General features: G+C 43.6%; 1 protein-coding gene across 4 annotated transcripts; it reads left to right on the forward strand.

Annotated features, from left to right (window-relative positions):
* Positions 1–652: 652 nt before the first annotated feature.
* Positions 653–20,864, forward strand: STKLD1 (serine/threonine kinase like domain containing 1). Of its 4 annotated transcripts, XM_087704683.1 has the most exons (18): positions 655–826; positions 2,114–2,158; positions 2,935–3,009; positions 3,691–3,795; positions 5,862–5,932; positions 7,288–7,403; positions 8,808–8,926; positions 10,002–10,153; positions 11,488–11,618; positions 11,763–11,846; positions 12,757–12,876; positions 13,861–14,001; positions 14,120–14,248; positions 15,382–15,510; positions 16,956–17,084; positions 19,330–19,470; positions 19,562–19,641; positions 20,558–20,864. In XM_087704683.1, exons 1-18 carry the CDS (start codon positions 719–721, stop codon positions 20,639–20,641), a joined length of 1,959 nt encoding a protein of 652 aa, XP_087560809.1. In that variant the 5' UTR covers positions 655–718; the 3' UTR covers positions 20,642–20,864. The 4 variants fall into 4 exon arrangements, with proteins under 4 accessions (XP_087560808.1, XP_087560810.1, XP_087560811.1 ...); XM_087704682.1 differs by having other exon boundaries at positions 653–826; positions 19,562–20,560; XM_087704684.1 differs by lacking the exon at positions 15,382–15,510 and having other exon boundaries at positions 653–826; positions 19,562–20,560.
* The last annotated feature ends 1,344 nt before the right edge of the window (positions 20,865–22,208 follow it).

Genomic DNA, 22,208 nt, shown 5'->3' on the forward strand with positions numbered 1-22,208 from the left:
TAGGTAGATTAGATTAGATTAGCTAGATAAAAGATTAGCTAGAGAAAGAGATTAGATGACAGATAAGACACGCATATGATTGATTGATTGATTGATTGATTGGTAGGTAGGTGATTAGATTAGATTAAAGATTAGAGAAATAGAGATTAGATGACATATATAAGACAGACACAGATAGATGATAGATAGATAGATAGATAGATAGATAGATAGATAGATAGATAGATAGATAGATAGATAGAATAAATTAGACATGTAGGTAGGTAGATTAGATTAGCTAGATAAAAGATTAGCTAGAGAACTAGAGATTAGATGACAGATAAGACACACAGACATATGATAGATAGATAGATAGATAGATAGATAGATAGATAGATAGATAGATAGATAGATAGATGATTAGATTAGATAGAAGATTAGAGAAACAGATTAGAAGACATATATAAGACATAGACAGACAGACAGACAGACAGATGATAGATAGATAGGTAGATTAGATGAGATTGAAGAGAAATAAAGATTAGACGACATATATAAAACAGACACAGACAGGCAGACCGACAGATAGATAGATAAAGAGAGACAGATTCGATGACATAGCTAAGAGACACCGAGATTAGATAGCTAAATTAGATGGGATAGGTAGACAGACAGACAAATGCTTGGCCATTATGGAGGACTTGTATAACATTATTAAAATATTATCTGTTTGCTGGCAATGCAGATTGTGAAGGAGCTGCCCCCGGGGGCTCTGGGAATGATGCTGGAAGTAGAATCCAGGGCGAAAGGAAGAGATACCACAAGAAAGAAGCACATGTTGAAAAAGGTGAGGGGAGAGCAAGGAAACGCATGTCACTATGGCAACTGGATGGGATTCCCAAATACATCCCCGTGAATTATTTCAAGAGGCCAACCCGCAGGTCGAAAAGGATGCAGAAGGCACCAACAAAACACTCTTGGAATAAAATCACCTTATAAATAGAACAAAATTAGGCTTATGATTCACCAGCCCAGCTTTAGCCAGGATTTCACCGATGGCTTCGGCCTTGCCGTCACTTTCAAAGGATTTTGATGTTCAGCCTTTGATATCCTGTTTAATATTCACCAAATCTTTCTGCTTCTTTCACCATTAAATTAGAATAAAATCACCCCGCTGGCAGGAATGGATATAAACAGAAACAGAGTTGGAAAGGGACCTTGTAGGTCATCTAGTCCAACCCCCAGCCCAAGCAGGAGAATCAACACCATTTCTGACAGAGGGAAGTCCAGGCGCTTCTTGAAAGCCTCCAGGGATGAAGCTCCCACAACTTCCGAAGGCAACTTCTGTTCCTTTGGTTGATTGTTCTGTCAGGAAATTTATCCTTATTCCCAGGATTGAATCTCTCCTTGTTCACTTTCCACCCGAACAGGGCGCGCACGGGCTGAAAACGGGATGCAGAGGCTAAAAATAGGGTGTGCGGAAGTGGCGATAGGCCATGGCAATCCCTGCAGCCTGAAACAGCTGATGGTCGGGAGGCCGATGTAACCGACAATCAGCTGCTTGTGGTAATCAGGCTGTGCTGAAACTGAATTAGGCTGTTTGCTGTTTGCTGCAAGGAGGCAAATTGCTGGGAGACACAGGCAATTTTTTCCCTTGTTTTCCTCCCCAAAAGCTAGGTGTGGTCCAGGGGTGGCTTTCAACCGGTTCGCGGCGGTCCCCGTGAACCGGTTGGTCGGCGAACCCGGAAGTAAGTAACTTCCGGGAATCGCGAAGGGCCCACCCGCCCGCCCGCACTCCTTACCGGTCTTTGAAGGCTTCTGCGCTTCCACGCAGGCGCATGGCACATACAGCGCCTGCGCGATTCTCCGCGAGCAGCTGGATGGCACATCCAGCGCCTGCGCAAGTCTCCGCGAGCAGCTGGAGCATCGTGCAGGCGCTAAGACGCATGCGTGAACTGCACGCGTGCACGAGGACGCCGCCGGCCCCGTTCCAACCGAACCGGTTGGAACGGGATTAGCAACCCACCCCTGGTATGGTCTTATACTTTGGAGAGTCTTATATTCTGAAAAATATGGGTATTTAAACTTTATTAAAAAGGATGATCTGTTTTGACTCTTTGCCTCTTTGGGGCAGGTCGAATGCATTGATGAAAATCAGGCGAACAACGCTCTACAAGAGGTAATGTGTCAATTGTCCTTATTTAAACTATATTCCATAAAATAATGATCTTTTGCTTATGCTGTAATTATGAAACAATATGCTGGTGATTTATTCCTGCCTTATAAAGAAAGAGGAACTTTAGGGCTTATGTGACGCGGCGGCTCATTGGCTAAGACGCTGAACTTGTCGATCAGAAGGGTTGGCAGTTCGGCAGTTCGAATCCCTAGCGCCGCGTAACGGAGGGAGCTCCCGTGACTTGTCCCAGCTTTTGCCAACCTAGCAGTTCGAAACCACGTAAAAATGCAAGTAGAAAAATAGGAGCCACCTTTGGTGGGAAGGGAACAGCGTTCCATGCGCCTTCGGCATTGAGTCATGCCAGCATGTGACCACGGAGACGTCTTCGGACAGTGCTGGCTCTTCGGCTTTGAAACGGAGATGAGCACCGCCCCCTAGAGTCGGGAACGACTAGCATATATATATATGCAAGGGGAACCTTTATCTTTAGCTGTGGGTTAAACTGGAGTTTTCCAACTTTGATTCTAGGGCTTGGGTTCGCACAAAATTATTAACAAAGTCGGTGAAAGTCCTAGCAACACCATTCTCACAATACATGAAGTGTTAGTGTTTAATCACACTTGGTAGTTTTCTTTTAAAACGACTTTGTGAGTCTGCTTAGTCGGGTTAATTTATTGCACAAATTCAACATTGGAAGAATTTAGTCAAAGAGCAGAGTTGAATGTGACTGAGTTTTACACACCTTTCCCCCCCCTGATGGGCCATTTTTTTCCTTACAGGTAATGGAGCTGTTGAAATTAAAGCATAAGAATATTTGTGCTTACACAGAATTTTTTATCATTTGGGACAATAAGGTGAGAAACAGGATCACTGAAGTTGCAAGCATTCTTGTTATGGCCCATGCCAGGGTACAGCAGAGCTGGCAGCAGATTCGGACAGTGAGGAGGTTGGGGAGGAACCTGGGCCAGTCCTGGAGTCTGGGGAAGACTCTGATGAGGTGTTGGAGGCAGAGAGGGGGGCAGGGCCATATGCCAGTTATCAGCTGCTTTTGGAGTCAGACATCAGTGAGGCAGAAGAACAGCTGGAGCCTGTTCCCAGTGCGTGCATGCGCAAAGCTGCCAGACAAAGGGAACAGCTAAAGAACGGGTCAACTTGGGAGTAAGGCCACAGGGAGACGGTGAATGGCCCCTCCCAGAGGGAATAAAAGAGGAGCGAAAGGGGAGTGGAGTTTGCAGGAGACAATTAGTTGGCTTAACTGGTTCGTGACTCTCCGAGACTCCTTGCCAGGTTTTGCAGATATCGGCTTGGCAGCTCTCCAAGCCAGATAAGGTCTGTAACCGTAAATCCTCCCTTGAAAGACTTTGCTGGATGGGAATGAGCAGAATTCACATCAAATTAATAAAAGGGTTTTTTGTCGGAACAAGGAGTTTGCTTCATGCCCTTGGGAAGCCTCTGTCAGAATAATTCTGAAGGGTTTTTTAAAGAATTTAATGGGGCTGGGAACAGGTTATTCCAACCGTTAATTCTCTTTTCAGATTTCTTCTCTCTTCCTTTGTCTGGTGATGAACCATTCCCATCACGAGGATCTCTCCTCGCATATCAAGGCCAAGAGGCTGAGACACGAGGGATTTCCGAACAAGGTCAAACCAAAGCTAGCTGAATCATCGAGATCTTTGCAAATCCGGGCCCATGTTTCCCCTGTAGCCATGATGTCTTTGAAACAGCATCCTAGATCAGCTGAACATGGGGACGAATAATGGACGCAAATTCCAGTTCTTTCTCCCCACTTTGCAGAAATCAATCTACTTCTTGGAATGTTGGATGAACCAGATATTGTCATATATTAAGTCATCACATGGTTGATTTGTTTAAGCTAAGCGTGTTCGTTGAACACAGTGTGGTTTTCAATCAGAATAGAGCTGGAAGGGGCCTTGGAGGTCATCTAGTCCAACCCTACACCATTTCTGACAGATGGCAGTCCAGTCTCTTCTTGAAAGCTTCCAGGGATGAAGTTCCCACAATTTCTGAAGGCAACTTCTGTTCCACTGGTTGATTGTTCTCCCAGTCAGAAAATTTATCCTTATTTCTAGGTTGAATCTCTCCTTGGTCAGTTTCCATTCATTATTCCTTGTCTGGCCTTCTGGTACTTTGGAGAATAATTTAACCCCCTTTATAGCAGCTCTTCAAATACTGGAAGATTGCGATCACGTCCCCATTAGTCCTTCTTTTCTCTGGACTGGCCAAACCCAAATCTTGCAACCGTTCTTCATATGTTTTCGTCTCAAGTTTTAGTCTCACCTTTAAACTTTTTTTTGTTTTGTTTACCTGGATGGAATAGGTAAACAATAAGTTGACCTGGGTACCTGAGAGACCGCCTCCTGCCGATTACCTCTCTCAGACCAATTAGATCGCACAGGTTAGGTCTCCTCCGGATGCCATCTGCCAGCCAATGTCGGCTGGCAACTCCCCGGGGGAGAGCCTTCTCTGTCGCAGCTCCGGCCCTCTGGAACGAGCTCCCTGTTGAGATCCAGACCCTTACTACCCTCCAGGCCTTCTGCAAAGCCACCAAGTCCTGGCTGTTCCAGCAGGCTGGGGGGAGCTGAGAAGCATCTACCTCCACAGAAATTGTGAATGTTGGTTTTTGTTTTTAATATGTTGTCTTTGTCTCGTTCCCCCCTTTCCCTTGTCTTTTGTGAGCCGCCCGGAGTCCTCCGGGAGTGGGCGGCATACAAGACCAACAAACAAACAAACAAACAAACAAACAAACAAACAAATAAATAAATAAATAAATAAATAGAATGGGAATGGGAATAGAATAAATAGAATAGAATAGAATAGAATAGAATAGAATAGAATAGAATAGAATAGAATAGGAATTCTTTATTGGCCAAGTGTGATTGGACACACAAGGAATTTGTCTTTGGTCCATATGCGCTCAAGTGTACATAAGAGAATAAAATACATTCATCAAAAATATAAAGATACAACACAGTGATAGTCATAGGTTACTAATAAGCTATCAAATCGGCAGTAGGAAACAAATAAAAACAATATAAATTGAAAGATACAAGCAACCTGGTTATAGTCATAAGTGGGGAGAGATAGATACTAGGAAGGAAGAGAAGAATAATAGTAATACAGTCTTAGTAAATTATTGACAGTATTGTGGGAATTAATTGTTAAGCGCAGTGATGGCATTTGTGGGAAGAGGGGAGGGTTGCAAAATTGTGTAAATCCAAGTAATACCAATCTCAAAATTAAAAAGGAAACAAAAGAAAAGGTTCAGATGCAGCAAAACAAATTCTTTTAAATTTGCAACTCGACTTAATGAGAGACTGGAATTAATGTTGTTAAACGAAGCGGTTCCTAAGGGAGCTGCTCCTGCCCCTCCTTTTTTTCTTGCAATGGTTGGTAAGCAGACTGTTTCAGTCATTAAGTGAATCATGCGGTCATTAAGCAGATCCGGCTTCCGCCACTAACTTTGCTCGTCGGAAACCTGGGAAGGTCCTTTTAATCAAACAAACAACCAATCAATCATCAATGAAATCTCTCCTGCTTTTGTGGGCATCCTTTGAGACCTTCCAGGATGAGATAAATATCTTCCTTCATCCACTTGCATAACTGTAATTTCATTTTTTCCACCCTCTTCATTGTGAGTCAAGAAATCTCGATTCTTCCTAAACCGTCTATATATTTCTCTCCGCAGGTCATTCGGATATTCATAGGACAGATGGTGGATGTGTTAGTTTACATCCATCGGCTAAATATTTTCCACCGGTGAGAAGGATTTGATTATTTTGGGGTTTTTAGCAGGAGGGACACACACAAACCTCATCAACTCGGGGGTGGCTAGTCTAGAGAAGGGCCAGGGGAGACAGGATAGCAGTCTTCCAATATTTAAGAGGCTGCCCCAGAGGGTTCCACCACAAAACCGCGTTCGACTAAAGCACACTCAACGAAACCGCGTAGCTGACGTCATCACAGCGCGACGAAAAAAGAACGCTGTAAACGCTAAAGCTAAAATTAACCCCTAAACCTAAACCTAACCCCCCTAAACCTAATCCTAAACCTAACTCTAAACCTAACCCTTAACCTAACCCTAAACCTAACCCTAAACCTAACCCTTAATCTAACGCTAAACCTAATCCTAACCCTTAACCTAACCCTAACCCTTAACCTAACCCTAACCCTAAACCTAACCCTAAACCTAACCCTTACCTTAACTTGAATCGGCTTGCTTTCAAAGCGCTATTTAAAGCACCCTTTTTTCTCCGCGGTCGCTGTTGTCGCCCTGCTGATGACGTCAGCGACACGGTTTAATCGGGCGCGCTTTAGTGGAGCGCGGTTTTGTTGTGCCACGGCCCCAGAGAGGAGGGGGTCAAGCTATTTTCCAAAGCACCCGAAGGCCAGAAAAAGAACAATGGATGGAAATTGAACAAGGAGAGATTCAACCTGGAAATTAGGAGGAATTTTCTGACAGTGAGAACAATCAACCCATGGGACAGAAGTTGCCTTTGGAAGTTGTGGGAGCTTCATCACTGGAGGCTTTCAAGAAGAGACTGGACTGCCATCTGTCAGAAATGATGTTAAAGTCTCCTGCTTGGGCGGGGTGTGGTGGACTAGAAGACCTCCAAGGTCCCTTCCAACTCTGTTAAATCTGATCTGATTTTCAGACGTTGAAGTTCCAACGGTCAAGGCCAGCCGTGGTCACACAATTGAACTTCAGTTGTTCAGCAACTCAGCTTCCCTCATTCAACGACGGTTTGGTTTTTAGCAAAAACTACAGCTAACCGTTTTATTTCCTTAACCACCACACCCCCCCCCAAAAAAGAGGTCCCCTTTTCCTAGACTTATGACCACGAGGGGCAGGTTCCACTGAAGTTGTAACTCGGGGACTATCTGTCTGCTTAGTTTGGCAGGATTTCAGTCAGTAAGCGAGGAACAATAAACTGCTTAGACCAGTGTTTCTCAACCTTGACAACGTGAAGTCCTGTGGACTTCAAGTTGCCAAGGTTGAGAAACACTGGCTTAGACAAAAGAAATTCCATGCAGGATTTTTTCTGTGGGATTTTTTTTTGGGGGGGGGGTGGCGAGCCTGCCTGACGGTGGCCCCTCTTTCTGCTCTGTTTCAGGAATCTCAAGCCATCTAATGTCCTTTCCACTGGTGAAGCCTCCTTCATGGTTTGCGATTTTGGCTCGGAAACCCTCATGACGGATGAGATGAAATGGAGAATAAGGGCTGAAGAAGGTCAGTTCCTCTCGCTGGTTTCCATCCCTATCAAAAATAAAAAAAATCTGGGAATGTGCTGAAATGAATAAATTGACATTTGAAATGAGAGAAGAAGAAGAGAAAACAATTTTATAAGATATGGGATTTATTTTACCAATGGTTAGACCAAAAAAAGATGGAAATGAAATATGACTTGAGAATTTTACAATACAAAGACAATGGAACGACACAGAATATAATATAAAGATGTACTACGACAGGATGGATATAGGAGGATGTCATGAATTGTTATAATATAAATTAATTCAAAATTTAGAATATCTCGTATAAAATGAAGGAATAATAGTCAAATAAAAGATTAATAATGATAATAATGTATACATATATATTAGATTGATAATATGAGACTTGATATAAACTGTAAGTGAGGACTGTGGAGAGAATGCACAAAGAACAGGAAGTTCCTGTTCGTATTGTTATTGTATAAATGTGGTGCACATCTAATTTGTGTGTGTGTATTTTACATGTTTGTTAATAAAAATCTTTTTTTTAAAAAGTTTTGTAACCAACCGACATGCTAGATGTAACTGGAAGATGTTTTTATGTTTTGTTTGAGTAAGTTTATCTTTAAAAAATAATAATTCTTTTAATAAAAAAAAATCTGGGGGGCTTGGAAAATATTATAAACTAAAGAGAGGATGTATATGTAGGACCCCTGTTAGTTTCAAGGGAAGGAGGAATGATGGATTACTAGGCAGTTCTCCCCTTACAACAGTTTGTTCAATGGTGAAAAAAGTCAGGTTCTACATTTAGGCAAGAAAAACCAAATGCACAGGTACAGTATAGGTGGTATCTAGCTCAATAGTAGTAGCTGTGAGAGGAATCTTGGAGTCCTAGTGGACAACCATTTAAATAGGAGCCAGCCATGTGCAGCAGCTGCCAAAAAAGCCAACACAGTTCTAGGCTGCATAAACAGAGGGATGGAATCAAGATCATGTGAAGTGTTGATATCACTTTATAATGCTTTGGTAAGGCCACACTTGGAATACGGCATCCACTTTTGGTCCCCATGATGTAAAAAAAAAGATGTGGAGACTCTACAAAGAGTGCAGAGCAACAAAGAGGATTAGGGGACCGGATATTAAAACCATTCCATTCCCCACCATCCGTTCAGAGCTGAAGAAGCTTCTTGGATGAGAAGTGAAACGTCTTCAGAGAAAAAAAGCAGAAAGTTCCCGTGCCTCTTGAAAAAGACAACCATGAGCTGAGAACCTCCATGGACTCTCACTTAACAACTGCCTTGCTTAGCAACAGGGGTTTTCAACTTTTGTTTCTGCTCAGTTTCATAAGTAAAACACCGGCCTTGGCTATCATTGGCAGGGATTTTAAAAATGGTTCTGGGTGGGTTTTCCTTTTCCGCAGAGCCCGACTCTAAATGCTGGATGGCTCCAGAGGCTGCCAATTTTTCTTTTAGTGACAAATCCGACATTTGGTCGTTGGGCTCCATGTTGCTGGAGATGATAGCCTGCTCTTACTCAAAGGTATGTTTTATCCTTCCTGTTAGAGCACTATAAAGGGAAAGGTTCCCCTCGCATGTATGTGCTAGTCGTTCCCGATTCTAGGGGACAGTGCTCATCTCGGTTTCAAAGCCGAAGAGCCAGCGCTGTCCGAAGACGTCTCCGTGGTCATGTGGCCGGCATGACTCAACGCCGAAGGCGCATGGAATGCTGTTCCCTTCCCACCAAAGGTGGTTCCTATTTTTCTCCTTGCATTTTTGACCTGCTTTCAAACCGTTAGGCTGGCAGAAGCTGGGACAAGTCACGGGAGCTCATATGAAAAGTTTTTATTTTTATTTTTCCATAACCACTCTTAACATTAGTAATCTTACAGTGTGTCACCTGGGTACAATCTTTGTGTCATCATATTTAACAGTTACCTCTTTTTAAATCTATTTTTACCTTTACCTTTCAGTTGCCTTCTAATTCAACTCTTCCCCTATCATTCTGCGTTCTTTTCCAAATTATTCAGTTTTCTCTTTCCTTTTTGTCTATATTCATTTTCTATCCAGGGATAAAAACATCCCCATATCTTAGAATACTCTGATTCTTCCTTCTCTTTGATTGCCAACGTTAATCTGTTCATTCATGCATAGTCTAATATATTTTTAATTGCATCTCCCTGAGGGAATTTTTTCCATTTTTCCAATTTTGTGCAAATACAATTCTAGCTGCAGTTATTACATGAATAATTTAAATATGCATTTTCTTTACTATATTTTTCTGGTAAAATACCTAACCAAAACAGTTCCGGCTTTAAATCAATATGCTGCTGTATCCTTCTTTCCAACCACATACGAATTTTTGCCCAATATTTTTTTTGCCTCTGCGCATGATCCCGGCGTCTGGTGACACTTCCAACACTTTGTTGATTTAGCTTTAAACATTTTTTGCCAATCTTTCTGGCAACATGTGCCATCTGTAAAACATGTTGTACAAATTCTCTTTATATACTGTTGCCACTGTTAATTTATAATTCCTTTCCCATAATTGCTGCTACTTCTCAAGTTGTATTGCATATCCAACATTTTTCACCCATGCTGTTGTGGGTATTTTGTAGGTGAAGGAGCCCACGTTGTTGCTGCACAACATTAAGAAGGAGGCCAGAGCTCTTGAGGAAGCTGTGAGTGGTATGAGCCAGCTGCACCCCTTGCTGTCTTCCGTCCTCTTTCTGATGCTGAAGATTGATCCTTCTGTGCGGTCAACTGCAGAGTGAGTCCCAGCTGAGATTGTCCCATTAGAATATAGAAGAACAGAGTTGGAAAGGACCTCAGAGGTCTTCTAGTCCAACCTCAGGCTGAAGCAGGAGGCCCTATTGTCAGCGTTCCAAGTATCATGCAGAATTAAATCAGAGTCCAAGGCAAAACGATCCTTAAAGTTCCAATTTAATAAACCAGACATCTTAGCACATCTGTGGAATCCCAATTCTGGAAGTTACGTAGGATTCCCACCTAGCTGAAAGTTCATGATCTTGTCCTCACACCCACAAATCCATCACATGGTCCAATCTTCTTTTTCCACGCTGGCATCTCCACCCGGCTGGTTCTGGTCAGGTGTCGAGGTGCGGAGACAAAGAATAACCTTGAGCTTCCTATACCATCTCGGACAGATGGCTGACCAGTCTCTTCTTGAAAGCTTCCAGTGATGGAGCACTCACAACTTCTGCAGAGAATCAATTGCACGGATTAATTTTATCTCATGTCCTTAGTTCTAGGTTGATTCTCTCCTTGATGAGTTTCCATCCGTTGCTGCTTCTCCTGCCATCAGTTGTTTGGAGAATTGATTGACACCCCACCTCTTCTTTGTGGCAGCCCCTCAAATATTGGAAGATGCTATCATGTCGTCCTGTTGTAGAAAATGACAGGACACACAAGCCAGCTCTTCAGAGAAGGAAGTTTATTTGCGCAAAGAATAAATGTCCTGATCACTGAGTGAAATTCAGGAACTTCCTTATATAATTTATCACTTTCAGCTAAAGCCATCTGTTAGTTTTGGAAACACCCCTCAAGATTTGCCCTTGAGTTACAGCAATATTATGTCTACAGGATGTCATAATACATGGGTCAGCTAACTGACATGCATAGCTCATATTTTGAGGAACTAACAATATGTGTCTACCAAACAGATTAACAGCCAAGCCAGCAATGGGCTAAAATAGATGTTTTGCCTCAGCATATTTCATGTACAGACTTCCTTCTAATCCGTGTCTAACCGTACTATGTCCTAAAAGAAAACCTTGCAATTTCTATGTGAACAGTTAAAGCTTAATATCATGAAACCCTAGTTTGGTTCAGGCTTGAGGCCTACTTTGGTTCAGCCTGCCACCTTAGTCCCTAGTCCTCCTTTCCTACTAGACATATCCAATTCTTCACCCCTCGTCCTGCCGCAACCGTCGTAACTTTGAAAAACGTCCATGTGTGCCTTTTTTAAAAATTCGGTTGTAACTTGTGGTCTCTAAATGGATGGTTGTTAAGTCGAGGATTACATTCTTCAGCCAAGTTGGATTCAGGGAAAACTGTTTCTCTCCTCTTTTCCTGTAATTATAGGGAACTGGTGGAAAACCCATATATCCGAGAATGCCTCGTTGAAGCGAAATCTCCTCTAATAAAGGTGACAAAGAAACTTCCCCCGGGTTTCCTGGACATAATTCAGACTGATAGGATCCAGACAATTCTAGGTAATACCGGCTAGTAATTTAGCACGCCCATTTTTGTGTTTTGTTTTGTGAAGTCTTAAGGAATACAATGTACAATATATACCGTATTTTCCGGAGTCTAAGACGGAGTATAAAAAGTTGCTTTTTGCTTTTAATCCCCTGCAGAATTCATGTTGTCTTACCCGGAAGCCGAAGAAGCCCAAGAAAAGGCTATCGAAAGGCTCCAAATCCTGTTGAACGAGGGAAAAGGTACGTCGGATAGTGGGGAGAATGGAAGGATTTATGTTCCTTGCAGGCAACTGCTTGCTTGCATCCTTTTAGAGAGTCGTTGAGGCCACTTGGAGGTTTATCTCTGTCCTCAGGGTCACCTGAGTGGTGCAAAACGGGCCTGGAGCCTCCTTAGCACTGCCGACTTAAGGATTTTCCAAGCATTTCCACACTGTTCAAAAGAGAAATAAAAAGCCGTGCTCCCAACCAGTGACATGCAGTCAGGGGAGGCAGGGCCTCACCTGTCATCATGAAAAGAAAAGAAAAATTAAAAGGAAAAAGGCTGAGGTAGTTGCTGCCAGAGTCGCAATGGATGAGACTGCTTAGTGCTTAACTGTTTAAAAAAGCCTCTAAAAAAGTGCCCCGTACAGGAGAAGGCGGGAGAACCCCGTGCCTCATTTAGTCTACCTTGATGATCACTCGAGCAGAGTTAAGCAAGGGTTAAAAGCGGAAAAATTCCTTATGTAGATGAGGCACGTGGTTCTCTCGCCTCCTCTAGAGGGCACTTTTTAGAGGCTTTTTTTAAACAGTTAAGCAGAGTCATCCATTGGAGACTCTGGCAGCAGCTAACCCAGCCTGACCTCAGCAGCTCTTGCCTTTTTCCTTTTACATTTTTACATTTTCATCATGGCAGACAAGAGCAGAGTTGAAATCCTCTGTGACACAGCTGGAAAAGGTATGTGGGTCAGAGGGAGGGGGGAGGAATTCAAAATTAATGTAATTTCCGAATGCCCTGCCGCTGTGTCCGACATAGGGCGGCTTTTGCCCGCTTGCCTCACCAGCCATAAACCTCACCGCACGTCACTGCTCCCAACTGGTGCTAAAACCCAGGCAAGTTATTAATTAGGCACGAAAAACGAAAGTGAACAGCTGCAGTTACTTCTCCCTACAGTTGGTGTCAAGGTGTTCCTTCACCTGGTGGAGCCGGTGATCGATGCCATGAATAAACACAACGATTCTGTTGAGACGCTGCTGGCTGGGTTTTCGTTGCTGCTCGGAATCGCTGGGCGAGGTGAGAGAACCAACAACCATTAGGTTCTCTGTGCTAACCGAAATTATTATTTATAGCTGATAACCTGGCATAGCCCCAGTATGTATTTATCCTAATCCTGTATAAGAGGGAGCCCCCTTGTGGAGTACTGCGAAGCCGTTACTATGGCAGCTCCACTGTGCTGTACAGTAGAAGCCATTTTAAGGCACAACAGGCTGTACCTTAACAAAACCTGAATCCAAAATGCACACAATCACTGTCAAAAGTGCTGTGACTTGACATAATAGATATAATTAGATATAATTCAGTCCTTTTAATTTCAGCGGGCCAGGCGTTCCAGAGTTATGCTGGAACACACACACGCACGGACACGCACACTCCAAAGGGTGTTAGGGGTGTCAAACCCTTTCGGCACCGAGTGCACAAAGCAGAACATGTGTGTATGCACATGCATGTGCACTGGAAATGCACACCGCTTGTTTTCAGCTGTTTTCAGGCTGCTTTTGGGGTCATTTTCAGGTTGTTCTTCAGGCTGTTGTCAGGCCCCAAAACAGTCTTAAAGCAGCCTGAGAAATGCCCCCAAACAGCCTGAAAACAGCCCCAAAACACACCAGAAAACGACCTTTCTTTTTAACCAGTTTTGGCCATTTTCAGGCTAATTCTGGCACTTTGACCCATGCAAAGACCAGCTGGCCAGGAGGCATCTGTGCCAGAAGCCAGAAAAGCAGTTGGCGATGGTGTGCATGCCCAGAAGGGGCTCTGGGTGGCACCGCTGGCATATGTGGCATAGCTTCGCCATTATGGGATTAGTGATTTATTGCCACCTTCTCTGTAAACACAACACACCTACTGCCATGTGTTTGCAAACTTTAGAAGGCACAAAGGGAGATTTTTGTGAGCTTCCGGGGATCTTCGGCTTGGAAAGGAGAGCTGGGACCAGCCTAGATCTTTGCAATGGTGGCCAGCAGCTTAGATGTTCCTGCACTGATGTTCTGCTTCTGACAGCTGTTGCTGAGAACTTGAGCGTGGAGGTCTTGGCTGTGGAGAGCAACCTCAGCTGCCTGCTGAATTCAATGAGGACCCATCCAGACCACGAAGAGCTGCTCTGTATGATCTTAACCTTGTTTATGATGATGTCCTCCAACGGTAAGGCGCGCCCACTAGACCTGGAGGCCTCACTGGCTGGGAATGCTAGCACGGCTGAGGTGGGCCTAACAATCCATTGTCGTTCACCTCCCTTCTCTCTTTTTCTTCCCCTTTCTAGAGGCAGCCACGGAAGCCCTCAGAGGGGCCAACATTTTCACAGACATCTTGACCATCATGTGCACTTTTGCTCACAACAAAGAAATCTGCCTTGCGTGTTGCGGCCTCATTTGGACGCTGGCTGTACAGGGTGGGTAGAAAACGAGTCCCGGGACACCTCCGGGTTGCACAGCTGGAAAAGAGAGTCTCCACTCGGACACTCGTCCCCAGCTCTTCCAGGCGTTTGTGGCCATTTTGGATGGGGAACATCCTGTTGTAGCTCCTTATGAAGTTCAGGAGGTAGACAGGCCATGGAGGGATTGATGAAAGCAGCCAGGTTAATCTATTCTAGCGTAAGGAAGGGGCTGCCCCAAAGAAGAGGGGAGGGGTCAACCTGTTGTGGTCCAGCAGGAGCTGTTGGAGCCACAAACAGACTCCGATAGCGAGGGGCCCTCTGAGTCGGCTCTGGAAGATGTGGAGGACCCTGGACAGGGTTCAGACTCCAAGCATGGACCAGAGAGGCTGGTTGGCCACCAGGAGGCGCCTGAGGCATGGAGCAGCGGTGAAAGCCAAAGGGAGTTGATCCCTGACGTCAGGCCCTGAAGCAGTGGGGAGGAGCTAAGGGAGTTGGTCCCGGACACCAGGCAAAGACGGGCAGATAAGCGCCAACAGCAACTACGGAGATATAGAAGATAATTGGGGCCAGGTGGTTGTGATTAGGCTCTTCCCAAGAGAGTATATAAGAAGAGACTTTGGGAAGAGGCTGTTTGCAGGATTCAACTATTATACTAAAGCTGGAGAAACTCTTGTGTGTATTTCTTCTCTGCGGAAGTCTGGGTTGCTGCCAAAGTCTTGTCGGTGTGTTAATTTACTGTGAATAAATTGTCTAGCAGTAATCTTGTGTCGGCGTGACTCGTCATACGGAGGGTGGGGTCAGAACACAACCTATTTTCCAAAACACATAAAGGCAGGACAAGAAACAACGGATGGGAACCAATCAAGGAGAGAAGCAACCTAGAACCAAGGAGGAATTTCCTGAAAGTTAGAATAATTAATCAGTGGAGCTACTTGCTTCCAGGAGTTCTGGATGATCCACCACTGGAGGTTTGATGACCATTTATCTGGAATGGGACAGGGTTTTCTGCCTCAGCTGTGGGGGAGGTGTTGGACTAAAAGACCTCCAAGGTCCCTTCTGACTCTTCTTACTTGAAGTTATTTCGGCTCAACTGTAGTCATAAGCAAGCACTTCAGGCCTAATCTATTTGCCTTGTTTTGTCAATTCAGTGGCCGACGTGGGACAGAGCCCACTGAAATACGCCACGGAGCTGGTCTCCCTCATCCTCCACATACATCTCCATCACGTGGACGTCGCAGAGGCGGCCTGTAGTGCCTTTTGGGCCCTTTCTCTTCACAGTGAGTCACCACAATATAATCGGGAACGGGATTTCTGCTGTAAGTTGCTGTGGGTTGTTAAGTCAAGATGGAGCCAGTTTTATGACGACTTCTACAGGGGTCTGTTAAGCGAGTCCAGTGAAGACAGCTTCTGGCAGTGGGCATCATTCGCAGAAATGACTTACTCTCTGGAGACAAACATTGTGGAATGACACCCCTAAAACCTCTGGGTGTGTTCTTTTAAGATATAGCCTGTTGTGCCTTAAAATGGCTTCTACTGTAGTGTGGTACAGTTGCCATGGTAACAGCTTCACAGTACTCCACAAGGAGGCCCCCTCTGTTAAGCAGGGAAATCCAACATTACAAATTACATTTGATCCAGACATTTCCCCCCCCCCCCTAAATAAATACCCAAACAATGCTGGGTTATGAGCCAGTAGAATATAATAATGTCCCATCGCAAGGAAATACTGGTGCAAAATTCGGAAATGGTTGGAAGAAACTACAGAACGAAAAATAGAGCTGAAACCAGAAGCATTCTTATTAGGAGTATTAGAACAAAAAATGGATAAACAATCTCAATCCATAATCATACACATCCTCACTGCAGCCAGGATTGCTTTCGCACAAAAACTGGAAAAAATTCAATACACCCGCAGATGAAACAATAATTAGAAAAGTACTTAAATGTGCAGAGATGGACAAAAGGACAATAGAACTAAAAGAAAGAGAGGAATCGATTTCTATAAAATATGGAATAAAATCTGTAAGTGGCTAGAAAACAGAAGCCAAAACAGAAAATAGAGAATGTAAATATATGGTGATATAAATAATCAATATTATTATAAGTGTTAGCACTACTGTTGTTATATTATAGGACAGGGTAAAATCAATCGGAAGGCAATACAGAATGGAGAATTATAAAGGCTAAACAAGAAAGCTGATATAGAAGGCTGTATAATTACTTTATATTGTTATGTATTTTTGTGTTTTGTTTTTTTCTTGTGGTTTTTAACGATTAAAACAATACAATAGCAGAGTTGGAAGGGACCTTGGAGGTCTTCTAGTCCAATCCCCTGCCTAGGCAGGAAACCCTATAACGTTTCAGACAAATGGCTATCCAACTTCTTAAAAACTTCCAGTGTTGGAGCATTCACAGCTTCTGAAGGCAAGGAGTTCCACTGATTAATTGTTCTGTCAGGAAATTCCTCCTCAGTTCTAAGTTGCTTCTGTCCTTAAATTAGTTTCCACCCATTGCTTCTTGTCCTGCCCTCAGGTGCCTTGGAGAATAGTTTGACTCCCTCTTCTTTGTGGCAGCTTCTGAGATATTGGAACGCTGCTATCATGTCTCCCCTAGTCCTTCTTTTCATTAAATGACATTAAACGACTAAAAACGTTCAATAAAAATCATTTTTTTAAAAAGAGAATATAATTTAATCAGAGGTTTTCTCTGGCTTCCCTTGCAGGATGCATAGATGAAGTCAAATACGAGCCTTATTCTCTGCTTTTGCTTGAAGCCATGAGGCAGCATCCTGGCAGTTCCATATTGGTGAAGAATGTTTGTCTCGGGCTGGCCAGCCTTCTGAGGACATCCGGTAAGAATTCTCAATCAATATCTCAAACCCCCAATCCAGAGGTAGGTTCCTACCAGTTCGCACCTATTCGGTAGAACCGGTTCATCAAATCTACCGAACCGGTTAGAAGAGGTCCCACCAGTGGACCCAGAAAGCAGGCCACACCTACAGAAGAGGTTCCAAAAATTTTTGAAACCCACTGCTGGTCCTTGGATATGATTATTCTACACGATCATGCTCATATTTATAAAACTCAGTGCCTCTGTGAGAGGTAAGGATGACTACTGTGTTTGTGGTGCAATCAGAACATTGCGTGTGTTGAAGTTGTTCTAACGCAAACCAAAGATGCCTTTTAAAAAATCAAGTTTACATCATATTCTTATGCATGCCAGTGCTGTGTGTGAGGTAATTTAAGGTGGTTCTGACAAGTGTCGTCGGCATCTTCATATCCGGTCACATGGGCGGCAAGCCACTCCCATCCGGTCACATGGGCGGTAAGCCACTCCCACAAAGGAAGCCACACCCACAGAATAGGTTCGAACAATTTTTTAAACCCATCACTGCCCCAATCGCTCAGTGGACTGTACAGCGGGACCTTGGCTGCCGACCGTAAGCCGTTCCCAGACTTCGATTGGCACTCGGCTTGGTCGTGATCAGAAGCAAGACAAACTGCACCTGAGCACGCACACACCAAAAAATTGGCGCAGCAGGGAAAATCACCACAGCTGTCCTATTCAGCACCCGAAGATGTTTGTGATGCGAGTGAAACATTTAGACGATGTTCCCGCTCGGCACCCGAATCGTCTGATCCGTTCGGGACCCAAAGTCCCACTGTATTCATCTACCAGGCCGTGGGTTTCCCAAGGCATTGCTTGAAAAAATCTACGGCCACCGTTAAGCCCTTGTTGCAAAGCGAGAGGGTTTTCAGCCGAGTCTCGCCCCGTTTTACAATGTTTCTTCCCGACAAAGAGCCAGCGCTGTCCGAAGACGTCTCCGTGGTCATGTGGCTGGCATGACTCAATGCCCGAAGGGGCACGGAACGGTTTTCCCTTCCCACCAAAGGTGGTCCCTATTTTTCCACTTGCATTTTTTAACGTCCTTTCGAACTGGTAGTTTGGCAGAAGCTGGGACGAGTCACGGGAGCTCACTCCGTTACGCGGCGCTCGGGATTCGAACCGCCGAGCTTTCTGATCGACAAGCTCAGCGTCTTAGCCCCTGAGCCACCGCTTAAAATGTAATGGTTTAAGCAAATAATTAACAGAATTAGATCAGATATTAGTAGGGAAAGATGAAAAGTTAATAAAGGAACTATAGAGCTATTTGTTAAATGTTAAGATGGAAGAGGAACAAGTAAAAGAAGAAGAGTGGTAAGGAGCTGAGCTAGATCGGATTTAGAGAAGGCTGGGAGGAAAGACGGATAGGATTACGCTGGGCTTAAACAGGGCAGAACTCATACAAAACTGCAACCCCCCCCCCCGGTCCCTGCCGCACATGCACACGTGACCCCCTTTGCTCCTTCACCCCCCTGCACATGCAACGCACACCCCCTCCTGCACATTTTTGGCTTCCGGGTTAGTGCAGGCGGCTCCCCAGGTCCAAAAGGGGTGGGGCCACCATGTGCACCCCCTGTGAGGGTTGTAAATTCAGCCCTGTGTTTGATGAGGGGTAAATCGTGGCTTTTCCTTGGAGTATACCTTATGATTAAGAACAGTAAACCCAAGGTATATTCTAAAAAACATGTTTTTATGGTAAAATATATAACAAACAAACTTACTGGCTAATAACTACATTCTGGTAAAGTTCCTAGCCTACCTCCTCGTGGCAGGCGAAACAGAAACAGAAAGAAAAAGGGAAGGCTTACAGAGAAGAGCCAGCCTACCGTATGTCTTAGAATATGAGCACAGCTGGCAAAACAAAAAAAACACCGTGACGCCCCCAAAATGCAATGCTATGCATGTGCCCCGCCCTCCCAGCCCCTGCGTGCATGGCAGGGACCTGAAGACTAGCTGGTTGGCTCAGGCTCAGTGGAGCAAGGCTGGGACGATGGCTGGCAGGCCCGCAGAGGGCTCTGCGTGCCACCTGTGCCATCACGGTTTGCCGTCACGGGCCTGGACTGTCGTGTTCGCTTCCTTAAACGGGATTTGCTGGAGGTTTAGAAGCAGGGAAATCACCTATACAGTGTGTGCACGGAGTGAACTTTTTCGCTGCGGGAAAGTGAGAGGGGGAAAAACCCATTGGGGATTGAATGGAATCTCTTCCTTTTCAGAGTTATCCGGTTTCCGATTCATAGTGACGGACGAGAAGGGCAACGGGATCATCCTGCTAAAAGATTGCTACCAGATCCACAGGGAGGATCCCGAAGTCGTGGAAAACATCTGTGTCCTGATCGACGAGATGTTTAAATACGGTAAAACATTCGGGCAGAAAATCCCGTTGGCCCAGCCCCGTGAACCAACGGCAAAATGATTCCGGCCTTTTTAAATTTCTTTAAATCGCAGACAAAATTATTGTAGAGATGGCCTCCCAAAGCATTACGGACATGCTGAGAGAAATGAAGGACAGATTTACTTCTAGTTTGGTAAGGAAGAGGAATATTAAGGGGACGCTTTTTGTGGCAACAAGGTTTATTTCAATCCAGTCTGGCCTAAGTCATCGAGGTCCGAAAAGGGACCAAAGGAATTTAGAAACAGATGGGTAAGCAAGAAGGGAGAAGATGAAATTGCAAGGTGTTGTTGTGGTACCTATTTATCTACTCGCATTTGCGTGCTTTTGAATTGCTCAGTGGGCAGGAGCTGAGGTAAGGAACTCTAGTGCCCACCAGTGGCCAGCGGAGCTGGCAGCAGATTCAGACAGTGAGGAAGTTGGGGAGGAACATGGGCCAGTCCTGGAGTCTGGGAAAGGTTCTGTTGAGGGCTCTGTGTCAGAAGCAGAGACGGGGCCAAGGCTGTATGCCAGTTATCAGCTGCCTTCAGTCAGACATCAATGAGGCAGAGGAACAGCTGGAGCCTGTTCCCAGTGTGCACATGCACAGAGCTGCCAGATGAAGGAAACAGCTAAGGAACAAGGGTTGACTTGGAGTAAAGCCACAGGTAGATGGTGAATGGCCCCTCCCAGAGGGAATAAAAGAGGAGCGAAAGGGGAGTGGAGTTTGCCGGAGATACTTAGTTCATTCCTGCATTCTTGCCAAGTATTGCGGCGTCTGAAAGGTATCGGCCTGGCCACTCTCCAAGCCTGATAAAGTTAGTAATGGTGAATTAACTTGAAAGGTCGGTAATAGTGAACTATCTTGAAAGACTTTGCTGGAGGAGAATTCACTGTAATTTTAATAAAAGGGGTTTATCAGGACAAGGACTCAGCTACTGGGGAAGCCTACGTCAGAAGAAGTGTTTCTTTATTTACTTAACAGTTGTTAAGTGAATTTACAAGTGTGTTTTTGATGATAAGACATCAGAAATTGGTCTGATGCCCCAAATGTTGTATGCATTTATTCTCAGGAAATAGTTGCCCTGTCAGAGAAGGCACTCTCAAAACTGGAGAAGAAAGGTGAACATTTCTTAAATTTAGCTTTATTTATCTAAATTAAAAAAATGCTATTTTCTAAAAGAAAATCTTTTAAAAACGGTACTTTAAAAAAAATGTAACTTCTTCTCAATTTGTACACTCCACAGGGCTTATAATGCAGGACCCCTCATAGAAGATTTATTTTTTTTAATAAAAAATTTCTATCTTCGCCCTGTCAATTATGAACAGGAGGTGAAAGCTGGCCGTCTTTTACAGAACTTTGGAATTTATTTGCAAAAGGTTGAACGGATATTGTATTTTGCTGAAAACATTAAAAGTTGTACAAATAAATAGGAAAATGAGTTGCAACGATGAAGTCTTTTTCAACAGGGGATTTTGCACGGATCAAACCCCATCCATGGAATACCGCAAAAAGGGGGAAAAGGATGAATTTGTTTTAGAAGTTTTTTGAACTGCCAGGTAGCTGGAAAAGGGTGTGTAGATACAGATTTAGGCAGAAGATAGATAGATAGATAGATAGATAGATAGATAGATAGATAGATAGATAGATAGATAGATAGATAGATAGATAGAATAAATAGATAATAGGATAGATGATAGATAGATAATAGGATAGATGATAGATAGATAATAGGATAGAGATAAATAAGAGATAGATGGATGGATGGATGGATGTTAGGTAGATATAGATAATAGATAAAATAGATAATAGGATAGATGATAGATAGATAGATAGATAGATAGATAGATAGATAGATAGATAGATAGATAGATAGATAGATATAGATATAGATAATAGGAGATAGATAATAGATAGATAGATGGATGGATGGATGTTAGGTAGATATAGATAATAGATAAAATAGATAGATAGATAATAGGATAGATGATAGATAATAGGATATAGATAAGAGATAGATAGATAGATAGATAGATAGATAGATAGATAGATAGATAGATAGATAGATAGATAGATAGATAGATAGATATTAGGTAGATATAGATAATAGAATAGATAATAGGATAGAGATAGATAGAGGTTAGGTAGATAGATATAGATAATAGATAATAATAAGATAGATAGATAATAGGATGATAGATAGATAATAGGATAGAGATAGATAGATAATTAGATAGATGATAGATAGACGATAGATGATAGATGATAGATAGATAGATAGATAGATAGATAGATAGATAGATAGATAGATAGATAGATAGATACTCTGCTTTCCTCTGCTATATTACTGCTAATTTTGGAATCTCAACACAATTTCAAGAGCATCTGCATAAGGCAGGACAGGTAAGGAGAAAAGATGGCTGCTATTTCACTTAAATGCTACTCAAAGCATAGTTTGGGCAGTTAAAAACTCAAGTGATTTAAAAGGAATCCTTACTAGTGTCTGCAGACGAAGTGGCCTAAGAAAAAATGTAAAAAAATAAAAGGTGAACTCTTATTGCTCATACGCTAGCTGTGGAGGTAGTCCCCGACTTATGACAAAAGTTAGAATGGATTTACAGCTGTCAAGCACTGCTGTTTACCATGGCTTTTGCAAAAATCTTTCGGCTTTTGGCAAAACCAGCCCCCCCCCCACTGGTTCGCTTAATGACTGCCAAGTTAAA

The sequence above is a fragment of the Thamnophis sirtalis genome, unplaced genomic scaffold (assembly GCF_051295495.1).
Source record: "Thamnophis sirtalis isolate CommonGarterSnake01/CBP01778 unplaced genomic scaffold, rThaSir2_p1.2 scaffold_2, whole genome shotgun sequence".
Lineage (NCBI taxonomy): Eukaryota > Metazoa > Chordata > Lepidosauria > Squamata > Natricidae > Thamnophis > Thamnophis sirtalis.